Below are 13,839 nucleotides of genomic sequence, written 5' to 3'. Positions count from 1 at the left end.
CACTTACACTAAGCATCGTCAGAAGGCTGTTTCACTCACGGTGGAAGAATGAGGTTTCACCTTTGTGTTCCTCTCCTCACATGCCAAAGACATACAGGAACGCAGGAAAAACAAAAATTATTAACGCCGGTCTAACAAAATTCGCAATGTCCGATCATCAACGCTGCCGGCGGAGCGCTTGCCGTAGGGAAGCAAGTTCTGTAGACCACGGTTTATTAGTTGGATCACCTCGTGGTCGTTCGTGCACGGCGGAGCATCAACGCAGGTTTTAAGAAGTTCCAAACCGAAATCGCTTACCGAATATGAAGATGATCACATATTGAAGGGAGGCGCTTATGGATCAGGCGAGCCATCTGGCGATTGCGTCGTTCGTTATGAGACATCAAGTTGTGCACTTCACATGGCTACGCTGGCGTGTCTCTAGTGGCATTTTACCGTAGAGAATGTGTCGGCTTTTGTTTCCACGCCTCTCTGCGCAGCTACGGATTCTGGTTTAAGCCCGTTTCGAGACGCGCGGTGCACGAAACGTCACAGTTAAGAAAACGACAAGAGAGTCTTCACTTCGTATCAGCCGGAAGCGCGGTTTCCGTGCTCAAAGGCATGGTCAGTATCCTTTTACGACTGACGTTCACTGCGAAACGGGGTGCCGTAGCTGTCTCGCAAAATCACGAACATGACGTTGCCTTATCACTGCTCACATCATGGCGCGATCATTACGCGGGAAAAATAATCAAAGTTTGGCTACCTACCAAGTTCACAAGTGTCATCATTATGCGAGTAAATATACAGTACATGTTACGAAAAACAAATTATAATTGCATTACTTTGATTGATTGATATGTGGGGTTTAACGTCCCAAAACCACCATATGATTATGAGAGACGCCGTAGTGGAGGGCTCCGGAAATTTCGACCACCTGGGGTTCTTTAACGTGCACCCAAATCTGAGCACACGGGCCTACAACATTTCCGCCTCCATCGGAAATGCAGCCGCCGCAGCCGGGATTTGAAGATTGCATTACTTTACCACAGCAGTTAATGAGGTATTATACTAAAATGTAATAGATAAGTTTTACATAACTGCTCTCCCAGCATTTATTAACACTGTGCACAAACAGCAAATAGCTGAGCCAGCTTGGCTCTCTGACCTCTCAGTGCTTCACACATAGTTTATCTTCCGCAACAATTTTGTCAGTCATCTTCATTCATTTTTTTTTGTATAGCATAACTGTGAGTCATGGCGAGATCATAGAACTGTGTGGCATAGAACATGTAGATCATAGAACTTGTGTGGCTTTTGCATAGAATAGCAAAATAGTGCAGCACTGCATTTTCTAAACTTGCTCAAACACATTGTTTTGGCATGACTGTCGGCATTCTACTACAACTCTAGGCAAACTCCCAAGTTCTCAAAGCAGCATCACATGACACAGGTCACTTTAGTCATACATCTTAATAAAAACTCAATAATTAGAACTCAAAGGGCAGTATACAAAATAGTTTGAATTAAGCGGAGTATGAATTTGAGGGTGGGCGCTAGAATGAATGGACAGCGCGCCAAACTGCGGGCATGGTCCAAACAAGTCACCTCTGGACTTTTTGACTGCAAATTAGGTGTAACTACACGTTTATGGCATGTGGTTTCATAAATTATGTTCAGGAAGCTCTAACAGCAAACAGAAATTAATTTATCAGTCAGTGATATGCCGGAAACAAGCACATGCACTCATGTGAGCAGTAAGCCCTCTTGTTGAAATATATGATGATATTTATGTTCCAAAACACGTTAATTTACTAGGCAGAAATGATGTAATCAAAATTAAATATAATCAGTAATTTGCATTTGCATGCGTTTACTCTGTCGTGATTCGATGAGCATCATTTGCCAATTGGCCTAGAGCTCCAGTGCAGTGTCTGAGTTCTCATCTGCTTAGAAATGCTGATGTTCTGTCGTATTGCATCTCTAGTAAATTAGGTTTGGTTTGGTTTTCCAACACATTGTGATCACTCAGGGCTGCAGGACTTCTGCGAGCAGCGATGAAAATCAGGGGCTTCCAGTATGAATTACTAACCATTGTGGATACTGACATATTCAAACTATTGAGAGTTTTCCCCCATAGAAATAAACAGGGCTGTGCCGGGACCAGTTCAAATTAACCTTATTCACATAAACAAGCTTTTACTGTGATGTAACTGGTTAAGTGTAATTTGTTACTGAAACAATGTAATCAATCATTATATACTGAAAAATGTAATTCATTAAAGGTAATCCACGAAATATAATTTGTTATGCACTCGTCTGTATGAATTGGCCCCTCAGCCAATGTTTAAAAAAAGTTGGATAAGGGTGACAAGTCAGCAGGGAAGCAACCACAAGGCCAGTGTGGCAGGTCAGTCCATATAATAAACTAACCAGCCGCACTACAACAGATTACTGCCACATTACTGCCACACTACATTGGAGTACTACGACAGATAAGAAATTTATGAACTGCCTATTATAACTACTGAAAGGGAGAAACGGACGATGAAGAAACAGCTTCTAAATGGTATAAATATGTACACTGAACCAACAGAATGCCAACTTGCAGGTGCTCAGGGACACTTGGAAAGAAACCAAGTCATTAAATAATGTCATGTGCATTTTTTATGCTGCAAAGCAACGTGACACACAGTCAACTTTGTGCTGTTTTCCTTAATCAGGGTAAAAAAGGTTATATGTAGCACAGATAGCTGTGATACATGTTTCCACTCTGCAGACACAGCTATCTTACAGTTGACTCTCTTCAACAGAACCTGAATGGACTTGGAAAATATGTTATTTAAAAGAAGTCCCATTTGCTGAGAGATTAAGAGGAGTGCAGCATGCAGGGATGAACCAGTCATATCGGAGGCAGTTGTTCCATTTAATCAGCAGTTCCATTTAACAGATTTTCGTTCTCTGAGAGTCTATTCTATTCTCATTGCCAGCAGTGCAACACCTGAACCTCTTATCTTACAAAGCAATCTTTCAACTGCAGGCCAAGATTCGAGCCTTGAGATTCGACAGGGTCTCACATCACTTTCTTTCCTGCTTGAATCTCTAACGGGTCAGCAAAGCCACAAGACGCCACAGGGCCAGGAGTACATAATTTCAGCCAGCGTTGGTTTCTACATACGGCTCCAGGGAAGCTTCAGCAACAAGTCTCGTTTGGCAATTGTTTACTCAACATTTAGTTATGAAAGTAAGTACCTATTCTGATGCATGCTTCTCTGTCTTCTTTTACATATAGCTCATTATTGTGCATGGCTATGGAGAGATTCATTCTGGGGACAAAATATAGTTAGAATCAAGACCGAGACCCTGACTACACTTCAGGTTCATTGTTATACAATCGAAAAGTGGCCCTATCCTAATGCAATTTGGATCAGCAAAAAAGATAGCAAAAAGCAGGGAATCGTACTGTGGACTTTTTCTAACCTTAAATATTATAATGTGTGCGAAGAAAACAGAACACAGTATTCAGAATGAAACTACGGTAAGTATTTTTCTGTGCAAAGCCCAAAAGAACTTATCTGTATTCTTCTGTTACAATATCACTGAAATTGAGCTAAGAGTTGTTTTTATCGCTCATGAACATGCAATATGGTGTGTATACTAACCTTAACTAACTATTATATTCGCTGACCACAACACTGTTATATTGCAATGTTTACTGACTTATTTTCAGACAATAAACTGAATTGCAGAGGCGTTACCTTAGGAGTAACAGTTATACAGTGCATATTATCATGAGGGCTGTTCCAGTGTTACAGCAAGAGAATTCTGACATCCCCAACATTATCACTGGGAGCCACCTAATAAACTGTTTAGCATAACTCACATATTATACTTGTATTATATTATAGTATATGTATTATCATTAATGTGCATGCAATATCCACCATTGTATCCCAGTGGCTATGACATTGTGTCAAAGCTAATTGGGAGTCTACCCAGGGAGGGGGTCCTGAATTTGTTTTAGTAGCACAAAACCCCATCATAGTAAATATTGTTATAATTTATACCCACTGTGGTTTCACTCATTTGTCCTAAGTGGTGATAGGATGTGGGTGACAAGCACAGGAAAGAGAGGGAGAGGTTTTGACGGACTTTGTTGGGGGGGTTGATTATTCCTACTGCCGCCCCTCCCCTCTGGGTCCACTGTGGCATACTTTAGCATAATATTGCCTTTCATCCTATGAAACATACCTATATCTAAATTGACAGGCAAAAGTTAGTGAATATGTAAATACAGCCACAAATATTCATGCAACCCCCTCCCCCCCCCCAGTATAATTCCTAGATATTTTAGATACATTTTAGTGTTAATCGAAGCAAGCTTATGTGCAAGGAGGAATAAAACCAAGGTTTATGGTTTCTCATTAGATGTAAATGCTAAGGAGGCAATGCAAAAGCAAAGACAAGACCTAGTCAAAGCAAATAAGGCAAGGAAAGGAGGTAAAATCTGCTGCCAGTTTGGGGAACAAATGTCTGAGCCAAGATAACTATGAGCCATACCTGTATCTTTACCTAAAGTGCAAGCAAACCAAAGGGACAAAGAAATATAGCGCACAAAAACTCTTTTTTCGTTACACTTTCCTTTTTCTGTACTCGTTAGTTCATTTGTACTGTGCGTAGAGATGCAGTTGCACTGACTCGCCCAGCTAGTCACCATACTCCAAAACACATGGCACAATAAAAAGTCCACATGTCCACAAGCTCACTCGAAAAGCAGAGCAGTGGTCCTGGATTCCTAATGTCTCCTGAGGCATACATATTCAGAACTACAGGGGAATAATTCATTTTTAGTTTTGGTTGCTGACAGCATGAATATAAGGTCGGCTTGTAAAGTAATCTTGTAATGTTTTATCAGTAGATTTGTATTAATGTCTGCAAACCTTATGCCCACCCCCTGTGGACAACAAGCTTTCATTAATTTCATTCCTAAACTGCGAGTGACAAGTTAAAGCAGTATGGCATTACGTCGAGATAGGTGCATGTGACACTTTAATAGACACTAAAGGCAAATAACAATGTAAGAATGAAAGCTCACTTTATGTGTCTAAAACGGCAATATTATCAACAGAAGTGCCATACTTACTGAGAAATTAAGCTAAATGTATCACGCGACGTGCGCCACAAGTGGGACATTTCCGAAATGATCCCAATGATGTGAGAACGTGCGACTAGAATTAGTCACTTGTAATCCAACTAGCTGCAATAAGAAACCAACCTTCTGTGCATCAAGAGACGTAATAAAATGCTTCTTGTCCGTTTCAGTTTCTATCTAGCGAGACGCAGTGTAGCGGGACACATATCTAGCAGGACACAGTTGAACAAAGCAAGCAGAAAATCGTTTATTGGCTATTCCTACTGCTGTAGCTCCCTCACTTTCGCTCTGCTGCTACTAGTGTCGGCGGCTACGCAGCAAAGGCGGGCAACATTGGGCACGGCAACAGTGACATCAGAGAGACTGCCTTCAGGCGGGTGTATTGAAGTGTGCTAACGTGATGGAATTCACTAATAATTTCATTTCAAAATAAGTACTTCCTTGACACAAAAGTATCACTACGAAGTTTCTAGACCACTGTTTCAATAGTCAACTTCAATTTAAAGGGGCCCTGAAACACTTTTTGAGCATAGTAAGAAAATGCTCTCGATCGGTAGTAGAGGCTCCCGACAACACGCGAGCCAAATATTATAGTGCAGCATGCGGCGTGGAATTCACAATAAATTATCAAAGTCAGCTAAAAATTCCTTTCTCTTCTCTCGACAAATCACGTAATAAGCCCAAAAATCATTCTTAGTAAGCCCATCTATCAGCCATTGGCTGATTTGAACATGGCGCGCTTGGTCGTTATAGAGATCGCCGCAGGAGGCCGTCACTTGTTCACGCGTGCGTGCGTGATCACACTGAAAAAAGCCACGTATTCGAGTAAAAAAAAAAGAAGTGCTCAAGGTCACAAGGCGCACGTGACGTTTTTTGTTTGCCCTTCCCATTCCCCCCTGCTTAGCTTCCAGCGCTTTTGTCGGGACGAGAGAAGAGAGAAAGCGATTGCAGTGTGTGACAAATCTTTGTAACTCCGCTCTTACTGGACGGAATTTAAAAATTTTTGCGGCGTTGAATTTGTGAGGCAGTACTCTTTTTTTAGTAAATTAATTTCGTAATACCTCAAAAAAGTTCTTTAGGGCCCCTTCAATATTTGCCTTTAATGTAGATGTGGCACTTTAGGCTATCATGTTAACGCTTTCAGAACAAGGGAAGTGTGTGCACTTGGGCTGGTTAATTCACGACTTACTGGGGGAAAATGTGCTAACGGCAAGAGACAAGAAGAGATGTACTTTGGCAATAAAAATTTTGGATACCACAGGAGCACATGGCGAGCAGCACCTCGGTGCCTTCTCACAGCTACCAGAAAAGTTCTAGAGCACGCACTGCACCAGCGAATCCTGCTCTAGAGCACGCACTGCACCAGCGAATCCTTTTCTACCTAAAAGCCTGTGCTTCCCCTCCCTTGAACTGAAAGCCAGACAAATCACAAAGTGTTGCTTTTGCAGTCGCCGGGGAAGCACTAAGTGATGATATCACGACAAAAGTATCTATCTTGAAGTGGTGTGGTTTGAGCGCGCCACTTCTGCGCCTTGGTTCCAGAGGCTTTGCAGAACCGAGAATGTGCACATTTCATCAGTTTTTTTTAATCGACGCATGTGATAAGATTACTAAGCAATGGTAGCTTTTGGCGAAGCACGTTTGTTTTTATGGCCATGAAACGTCCGAAACGAAGACGACGAAGGGCCCACACCAAGCACTGCCACTACAAGTTACGTATTTTTGTGATGATATCATCACTCAGTGCTTCCTTAGCGACTACAAAAGTGACACTTTGGGATTTTTCTGGCGTTCCGCTGAGTGCACAGTTCAAGAGAGCAAAAGTGCAGGCTGGTAGGTAGAAAAGTATGCGCTCCGCGCTCTCAAGCTTTTCTGGCAGCCGTGAGAAAGCACCGCGGTGCTGTTTGCCACGTGCTCTTGTGGTACAGTACATTGCCACAATACAACAGTGCTGACTAATAACCAAGTGTTCGTTGTTTGAATATGTCCCTTCTTCTTGAGTTCTGTTGTTTGCAATGTTTTCCCGCCTTTCACAACAAGCCATGCATAAAATTTCTCAACCCCTCATGAAAGTGTTGCAGTTATGCAGTGCTACAGCCTGTGTGCTCACTGAAATGCTTGCTTCTTTTTGTGTCTTTTGGCAGCCATGCTGCTCTAACATTAATGAAGTAAGTGAAGGGATGCACCTTGCCATTTTGCACGGGCACATTTTTTTTTTCTTACAGCGAGACTATGCTTTAAACAAGCGAATGACATTTTCTTTCGTTTTTCATTTGTTATTTATGCTAAGATTCTACAGATCGAACAGCAGGAATAAAATTTGCTTTTGAAAAAGCAAAATAGCGCTGAAGATTATCTTGTCTACAGAATCTTTCCTTTTCATTTTTTTTACTCCATTACTCCTAAATTCCTAAATAATTCATTCTGAGATATTATCCACTAGCATTAGCTGTTGTGCCTTATACCATTAAGAAATTTTTCAGAAAGTTCATTGATATAAAAATTTTTAGAGGAATGATGGATGCCCAAAGCTGCAGAAAAGAACATATTCAGAGGATGTCTGCTGTATTATCTATCTGTGACCAGCTGCACTCATTCTTAGTCTAAAGAATATAGCACCTAAATACCTCTGTTATTTGTCAGAATGGCTGTTACACCTCTTTTAGACATTAAACAGAAACAACCTGTTTCCTCTTTTTTGTTTCTTTGTTCCAGGAGCACAGTGCCAAACTTCTGGAGATTTCGAATGTGGAAATGGAAGGTGCATAAAGTCTATTTTGCACTGTGATGGGTTCAACCACTGCGGTGATGGTTCTGATGAGTCTGCTTGCTTTGGTATGTTTATTGATACATATCTTTACCTCATAGTCTATACAGGCCAATACACACATAGATTAAGACGCCGGTAGCTCTCAGAAGCAGAAGAAAAAAACAAATGGCAACTAAAGAATTCAGATACAGTGTTGGGCAGGATACTCAAATTCTGTTCTGTTTCCAATATGAACACCAAGTGCAAAACAATATTGTATGGTAGACCATCAAGTTATCGTCATTTAATGCAACCAAATAACAAAGAAAGAGGTGACTATTGACTATTTATTTTTTGTTAATGTGTGCATATGTGTGTGTATGTACCTGTGTGCTCATTATTCATTTGGGCTAAATGCCCAAAATTTTCATTGTCTAATGTGGAATACCTAGTGCCCCGCCCCCAAGATTGCCCCATGGTAAAAATATAGGAAGTTAGCGTCACATGAAACATACCATAGACTGCAGTCATGCCTTTCTTATGCATATGACAATTTTTTTTAAAGATTTCTAATAAACAAATGATTTGGTGTTTATAAACCAGTACTTAGTTCATAACAAAAAGAATATAATATTTGAGACTGTTGTTGACAGCAACTGGTTAAAATTGAACAAGCTAAAGGAGACAGATGCACACACATTAGCTGCAGTCCAGGATGCAAATATCTGTGGTGCCATAGAAGTGTGAGCACTCTTTATTCAGTGGTTATTTATAAGCAGCCTAATTGATAGCATCTTGCATCAGAATATACATTACGAGCATTGAAGAATACTAATACAGAAGATATTAACTGAAAATAAACTTCTGACAGTCAGATTTGTTTGTCATGCAATAACTTTTGGGATGCCTTTTGTCCTTGTTAATTAATGCCAAAATAACTGGTACTGTATTAGACAACTGAAGCCACTTATTTCCCAATGTTCAGGCTTTATTAAATTACAAAATTTTACTTTATCCCCTTTTATGCTGAATGTGTGAAATCCTTTAACAATGCAGCTTATTACACAGGACCAAAAGAATATGATCTGGATGGGACAGGCGCCACTAACAGCTTTGACTATCCCATATTTCTGATCATCATTTGGCCCCATGTATTGCACTTCACCATTACAAAATATCCTTCAAAAACTTGCCCTGTCTATCCACTTGTCTGTGTCCATACCTTGTCTATATCCTTGCCTTTGTCTGTGCATATTAATGTAGATTTTCTCCTCTACAAATTTTATTGTCTGCTTTATCACACACCTTTGTTGTACTGCTGCCATCAAATAGACATAGATGGACTTTACCACCTTTGGCTTCCTATTTCACTCTGAATAAAAACTTTCTGGTGAAAACAACTATAAAAGATAGCTAAGCTAATCCTGCAGACACTTGCTTTTGTTTGCTTTTGTTTTAAATTAATGAGGCAAGGTTACAATATAACAATTCAGGAAGCTGGCGGTAAGTAATACTTTATGCCCTATAACATAAACCATCCTGTTGAAATGAAGTATCAATGTCATTTTTCTTTTAAAATTTATCTCGAACACTGTGCTATGTAAAGTAAATAGTAAAAAAACTACAATAGCATGTGCTTTGTCTACACGACCTTCAGAAACTTGTAGCTCTGTATAGGCATGCCAGTGAGATTTTTTTGCAACAAAGTTTGTTTTTGTGTGCACTTCTCCCAACAGCCGTGCCTGGTTCAGGAAGCCAGCTGTCACCTAGGGACAGCAACTGGTGGCGAAGTTTGACACCAAACTACTATTTTCCCAAGCAAGAAAGCTCGGCAGCTGCTGGAACCAACACACTCATCTTAATCACCAGCCTTGCAGGACTGGGCATGTTTGTTCTCACCACTGTTATGATCTTGATCAAGCTGCATAAACAGCGAAGACTTGAAGTGGTGGGCAGAGATGCCCTGCGAACCATCAGCGCAGACGTTGGTATGTATCCCTTTATAACTCTGCCATCAGTCACAGTATGTGTAGGTATGGTGAACAGGATTCTTATGGTGTGGCAGCCAACTCAATTACAGTGTGTTGAATGTAGTTTTTTTTGTCTCCTAAGAGCACCTCAAAATGCACTGCCATTTCATGTGTGTTTGTCATACAGTGCACTAGTAAGGCTGTTCAGTAATATAAAAAAGTGCAGCATGAATGACTCTCATCACAACTATAATGAAAGACATTACGGGTATCTCAAAATTGAGGTGCAGTACTATAGCGAGAACATCACTTATTTTCCCTTAAATTGCAGAAGGGTTTAAAAGCAGGCTGGTTGGTATTGATTATAGAATGGGATTCAAAAGGAAAGCAGGATGCGAAAGGAGTATAGAGCGAGATACAAAAGGAGGATTATATCAGTATGAATATTTCCTCAACTCTTTCCTCACCGTGCCTATTCAATTCAAATAATGTTTTACAAAATTGAGCTGTTTTCATGTAGGTGGTTTCATTGAAATAATTATGCCTCCCATCACGCCATCTAATGTGTAAATGCCTATAGCATGTAATATGATAGATACTATGTTTTCTGTTCTATTGCCAAATTGAACAAAACATGGACAAGGCCATTTAAAAGGCCTCTGGACTGCTGTACAGTGAGGAATAGAAAATTGACATGTTGAGTTTGCTGTTTGCAGAGAGTGACACAGGGTCTATCGGTCATGGACGGCACCCATTCGGCGTCAATGATGCTCCACTTTATGACCCACCACCATCTTATGAAGAGGTGATCAAGTTCTACATGCCACCACCCCCAGCTTACAATGTAATTGTCGAAGCACGTTCTGCAGCTGCTGTAAGCTCGAATCCAAACCCTAGCCACCACAGTGCTAGTGCGAGTGCCCCCTCTCATCACATGCGAGGAGGTGTTGAGAATGCAGCCTACATACCTGATGAGCTGCAGCACCCCTCTCGACAGGGAAGCAGCTCTTCTAGCGACCAGCGACGGTCATCCTCTTCATCCAAAGCAACCCATCTGCTCAGAGTTATCCTGCCTCCTGTGACCGTCTTTGATCGTGGTCCCCAGCGCAGAAACAAGTCAACATCTGTTGATCCTAAGCAGCTGGGCTTGCGTTGTGAGCCTTCTAGTCGTGGCCAGTCATCGCGGCATCGGCACAGATCTATCCCAGGAGTACATGGCAGTGGCAGCAGCAGTGTGCTTCCCAGCGGTGGCCTCACGCACACACTTCTTGATCGGCGTGCTCCTATGACCAGTGCCGAGTCACATGGCAGCCTCTCTAGTCCAGCAAGGGACCAAGCAAGTCCCAAGTCTCTGTCTCAGGCACAATGCCACTGTGCAGGGGCATGCTCTTGCGCGACTCCTTCAAGAACAAAAGCGCGCTACCTGCTGCACTCAACTGCTAAGTATCGCCATCTCGGTCATGGCAGTGGCAATACATCAGCCACAAGAATAGAGCCAGCTGAATGGTCACCTGAGAAAACAGCAAAAAGAGAGACTGCACGTTCCGGCGGTGAAAGAGCTACATCCGAAACCACAGCTAATGCCTGGGTTAATCCACCACTTGAACCACTGAAGACTAACCAACCACAAGGTCCAAGACAACCAACTTTCAACAATTCGGCTTGTGAAGAACCAAATGCTGACTTACAAGCAACTGAAATGACCGTGTCAAAGGACACACAGCCACTCATAAGGAGAACTTCATCACTGCCAGAGCTGGCAGCAGTGTTGCCAGCCCGTTTACGAGTGATGCCTCTAGAGGCAATGCCAGCCACTGAACAGAACTCTGCTGCACAATTTGAAGAAGAGGACTCGCCAAAGATGATTACAGAGTCAACCCCATAGTGTGCACTGTAACATAAAGCTAGAAAAGGTGTTCCTATGTTAAAACACAATGTATGTGTGCATGTGTACCATCCCTATGCTTTTGTGCTTTTGTGTGAATGTTAATTTCACTTGGCTAGATATGGGAATACAGCCAAGGCCCTCACACCAAGAACACTGCATTATGGCTTGCTGGTGTAAAAACTAATATCACCCCATAGAACAGACATGAGTGTATGTGTGTTCCAGTTTAAATGTATGTATTGCCAACAATAAAAGTATTATGGTGTGACATCCCTTTGAGACATACTTAGGATAGCCAGTCGAATGATTTTGTGTATTCCTGTCACACCCATATGTATCTAATGTGTGAAATTTGGACCTCCTAGTATTCAAAAATACTGGCATAATCATGAGAAACTCTGTAAAATAACATTTTTGGCATTTATGAGAGGGATTCACATATATCCGAGCAGCCAGCTCCCTCTCTGGTCATTGTAAAGTGTTTAGTCGTGTGTGTTATAGCTTACCTCAAACAAAACGCACCAGCACATATTTTCAGAAAGTTTTAGCTGTAAACAGTGGCTGGCCTCCTGAGCCAATACAATGTTTGAAAATAGTACTGAAAGCCATCATGTTTCTTCTTGTCCTATATAGTACTATGTCATCATAAGAGTAGGTAATAAATCATAAAGAAGGCATTTATTTTAATAATGAGCTGTCCTATGTCAATCAAAAATGAAAAAAGTATGAGGTGAAATGACTTCAAAGAAACCACAGATGTGTTTTCTGTGTAATCTATACAAGACCAATTGCAGCTACACAACACTTCGCAGGCTTACTTTCTGTGTGGTTTACTGCTGTGCAACGATAAAACCATGCACCAATAAACTAATAAATGATGTTATATGTAAGTATCTCAGTGTCATTCATTTATGGTTATTATTACTAATTCTAAGGTGCCAGCACAATTATTCTTTTTTTTATTTGCAATTAAGTTACTCTTGGTCCAAGTATTAGGTCCAATGAAGTTGTTTTATGAGGTCCAACTCTGTGACCTGCTTGACGTGAGGTTTACTTGGAAAACATTTATGCAGCTGCAGCTGTTACCCTAGTCAACTAAACATGAACAGCTTCCTGAAAAAAGCAAGAAAAAGGTGCCTATGGGTTTAAAGGTGTGTCTGCAGATTTCTGCGACACATGACTGCAAATAAGACTTCTCATCAAATAAAACACTACATGAAGTAAGAAAGCACGAGGCACAAGCCTATAATGCTACACAAAGTATTTGTATAAACACAATCACGTAAAAGTGCAAAAAGTTTGCGTGTGTCAAATTGCAGCTGTGGTCATTCTATCCTAGCCTGTCCTACTACACACGTGTAATCTAATGCGTCTTGCTCATGACAATCATCAATTAGCTAGCAAAGTAGCAAGTAAACACAAGTTTTGCAAAAGAATAGATATATTACCAATCGATGAGATTAGAGACAACTGTTCATGAGGGTAATAACCTTTCCTGCAATTGTATGTTTGAATGACAAGCTCAATCAATGCTAGACAAACAGGAAACGTGTTAAAAAGGGGTGCAAAGCTTTAGGTTTGGTATAGTAGAGACAATGTTGGAAATGTTTCTGAACATAACTACATCGGCCATAAGAAGAGATTCACTGCTTTCTTAATTGACTAATGGTCACTTACACTTCCCCACTAGTAGCAGAAAAAATGTTTCTGGCTTGTACTTAATTACTATATTACTATTCTTCAACGGAAAAGCAGCTGCTTTGAAGAATATGTGTTTGTGTCAGCTCAAGAAACTTTTGTTTGATTTTCATAATGCCCATTAAACAACCATTAATTTATACAAGCGAAGTGTTAAGGGGGGACAAGGGTCTTTAAAAAAGTTTATTTATTATCCTGCTGTCATGAAAATTACCATGCATGCATAGTATTGAATGTAGATTTCAAATATCTCATTTAGAAAAAACTAATGACAAATTTCCACATTAAAATTAAGTAATTTCAACAGGCCTTTATGGTAACTCGCAAAAAAAGTTAGTTTCAAAACTGCATGTTTTCTCTAAAAGGTTCATGCTTCAGGCTAAAGCAAACTAAATGTCAAAAC

General features: G+C 40.8%; 1 protein-coding gene across 1 annotated transcript in view; it reads left to right on the top strand.

Annotated features, from left to right (window-relative positions):
* Culd (CUB and LDLa domain) overlaps positions 1-12,631 on the top strand; it is a 67,461-nt gene extending 54,830 nt beyond the window's left edge. The window contains exons 8-11 of the mRNA XM_037428386.2: positions 3,020-3,223; positions 7,847-7,966; positions 9,617-9,868; positions 10,567-12,631. Of these exons, the coding sequence (XP_037284283.2) occupies positions 3,020-3,223; positions 7,847-7,966; positions 9,617-9,868; positions 10,567-11,735 (1,745 nt within the window). The 3' untranslated portion in view covers positions 11,736-12,631. The remainder of the gene's footprint in view (positions 1-3,019; positions 3,224-7,846; positions 7,967-9,616; positions 9,869-10,566) is intronic.
* Positions 12,632-13,839: the final 1,208 nt, after the last annotated feature.

Source organism: Rhipicephalus microplus, chromosome X, assembly GCF_043290135.1.
Source record: "Rhipicephalus microplus isolate Deutch F79 chromosome X, USDA_Rmic, whole genome shotgun sequence".
NCBI lineage: Eukaryota > Metazoa > Arthropoda > Arachnida > Ixodida > Ixodidae > Rhipicephalus > Rhipicephalus microplus.
The sequence above is the reverse complement of the archived record's forward strand: the minus strand, read 5'-3'. Positions and strand labels throughout refer to the sequence as shown.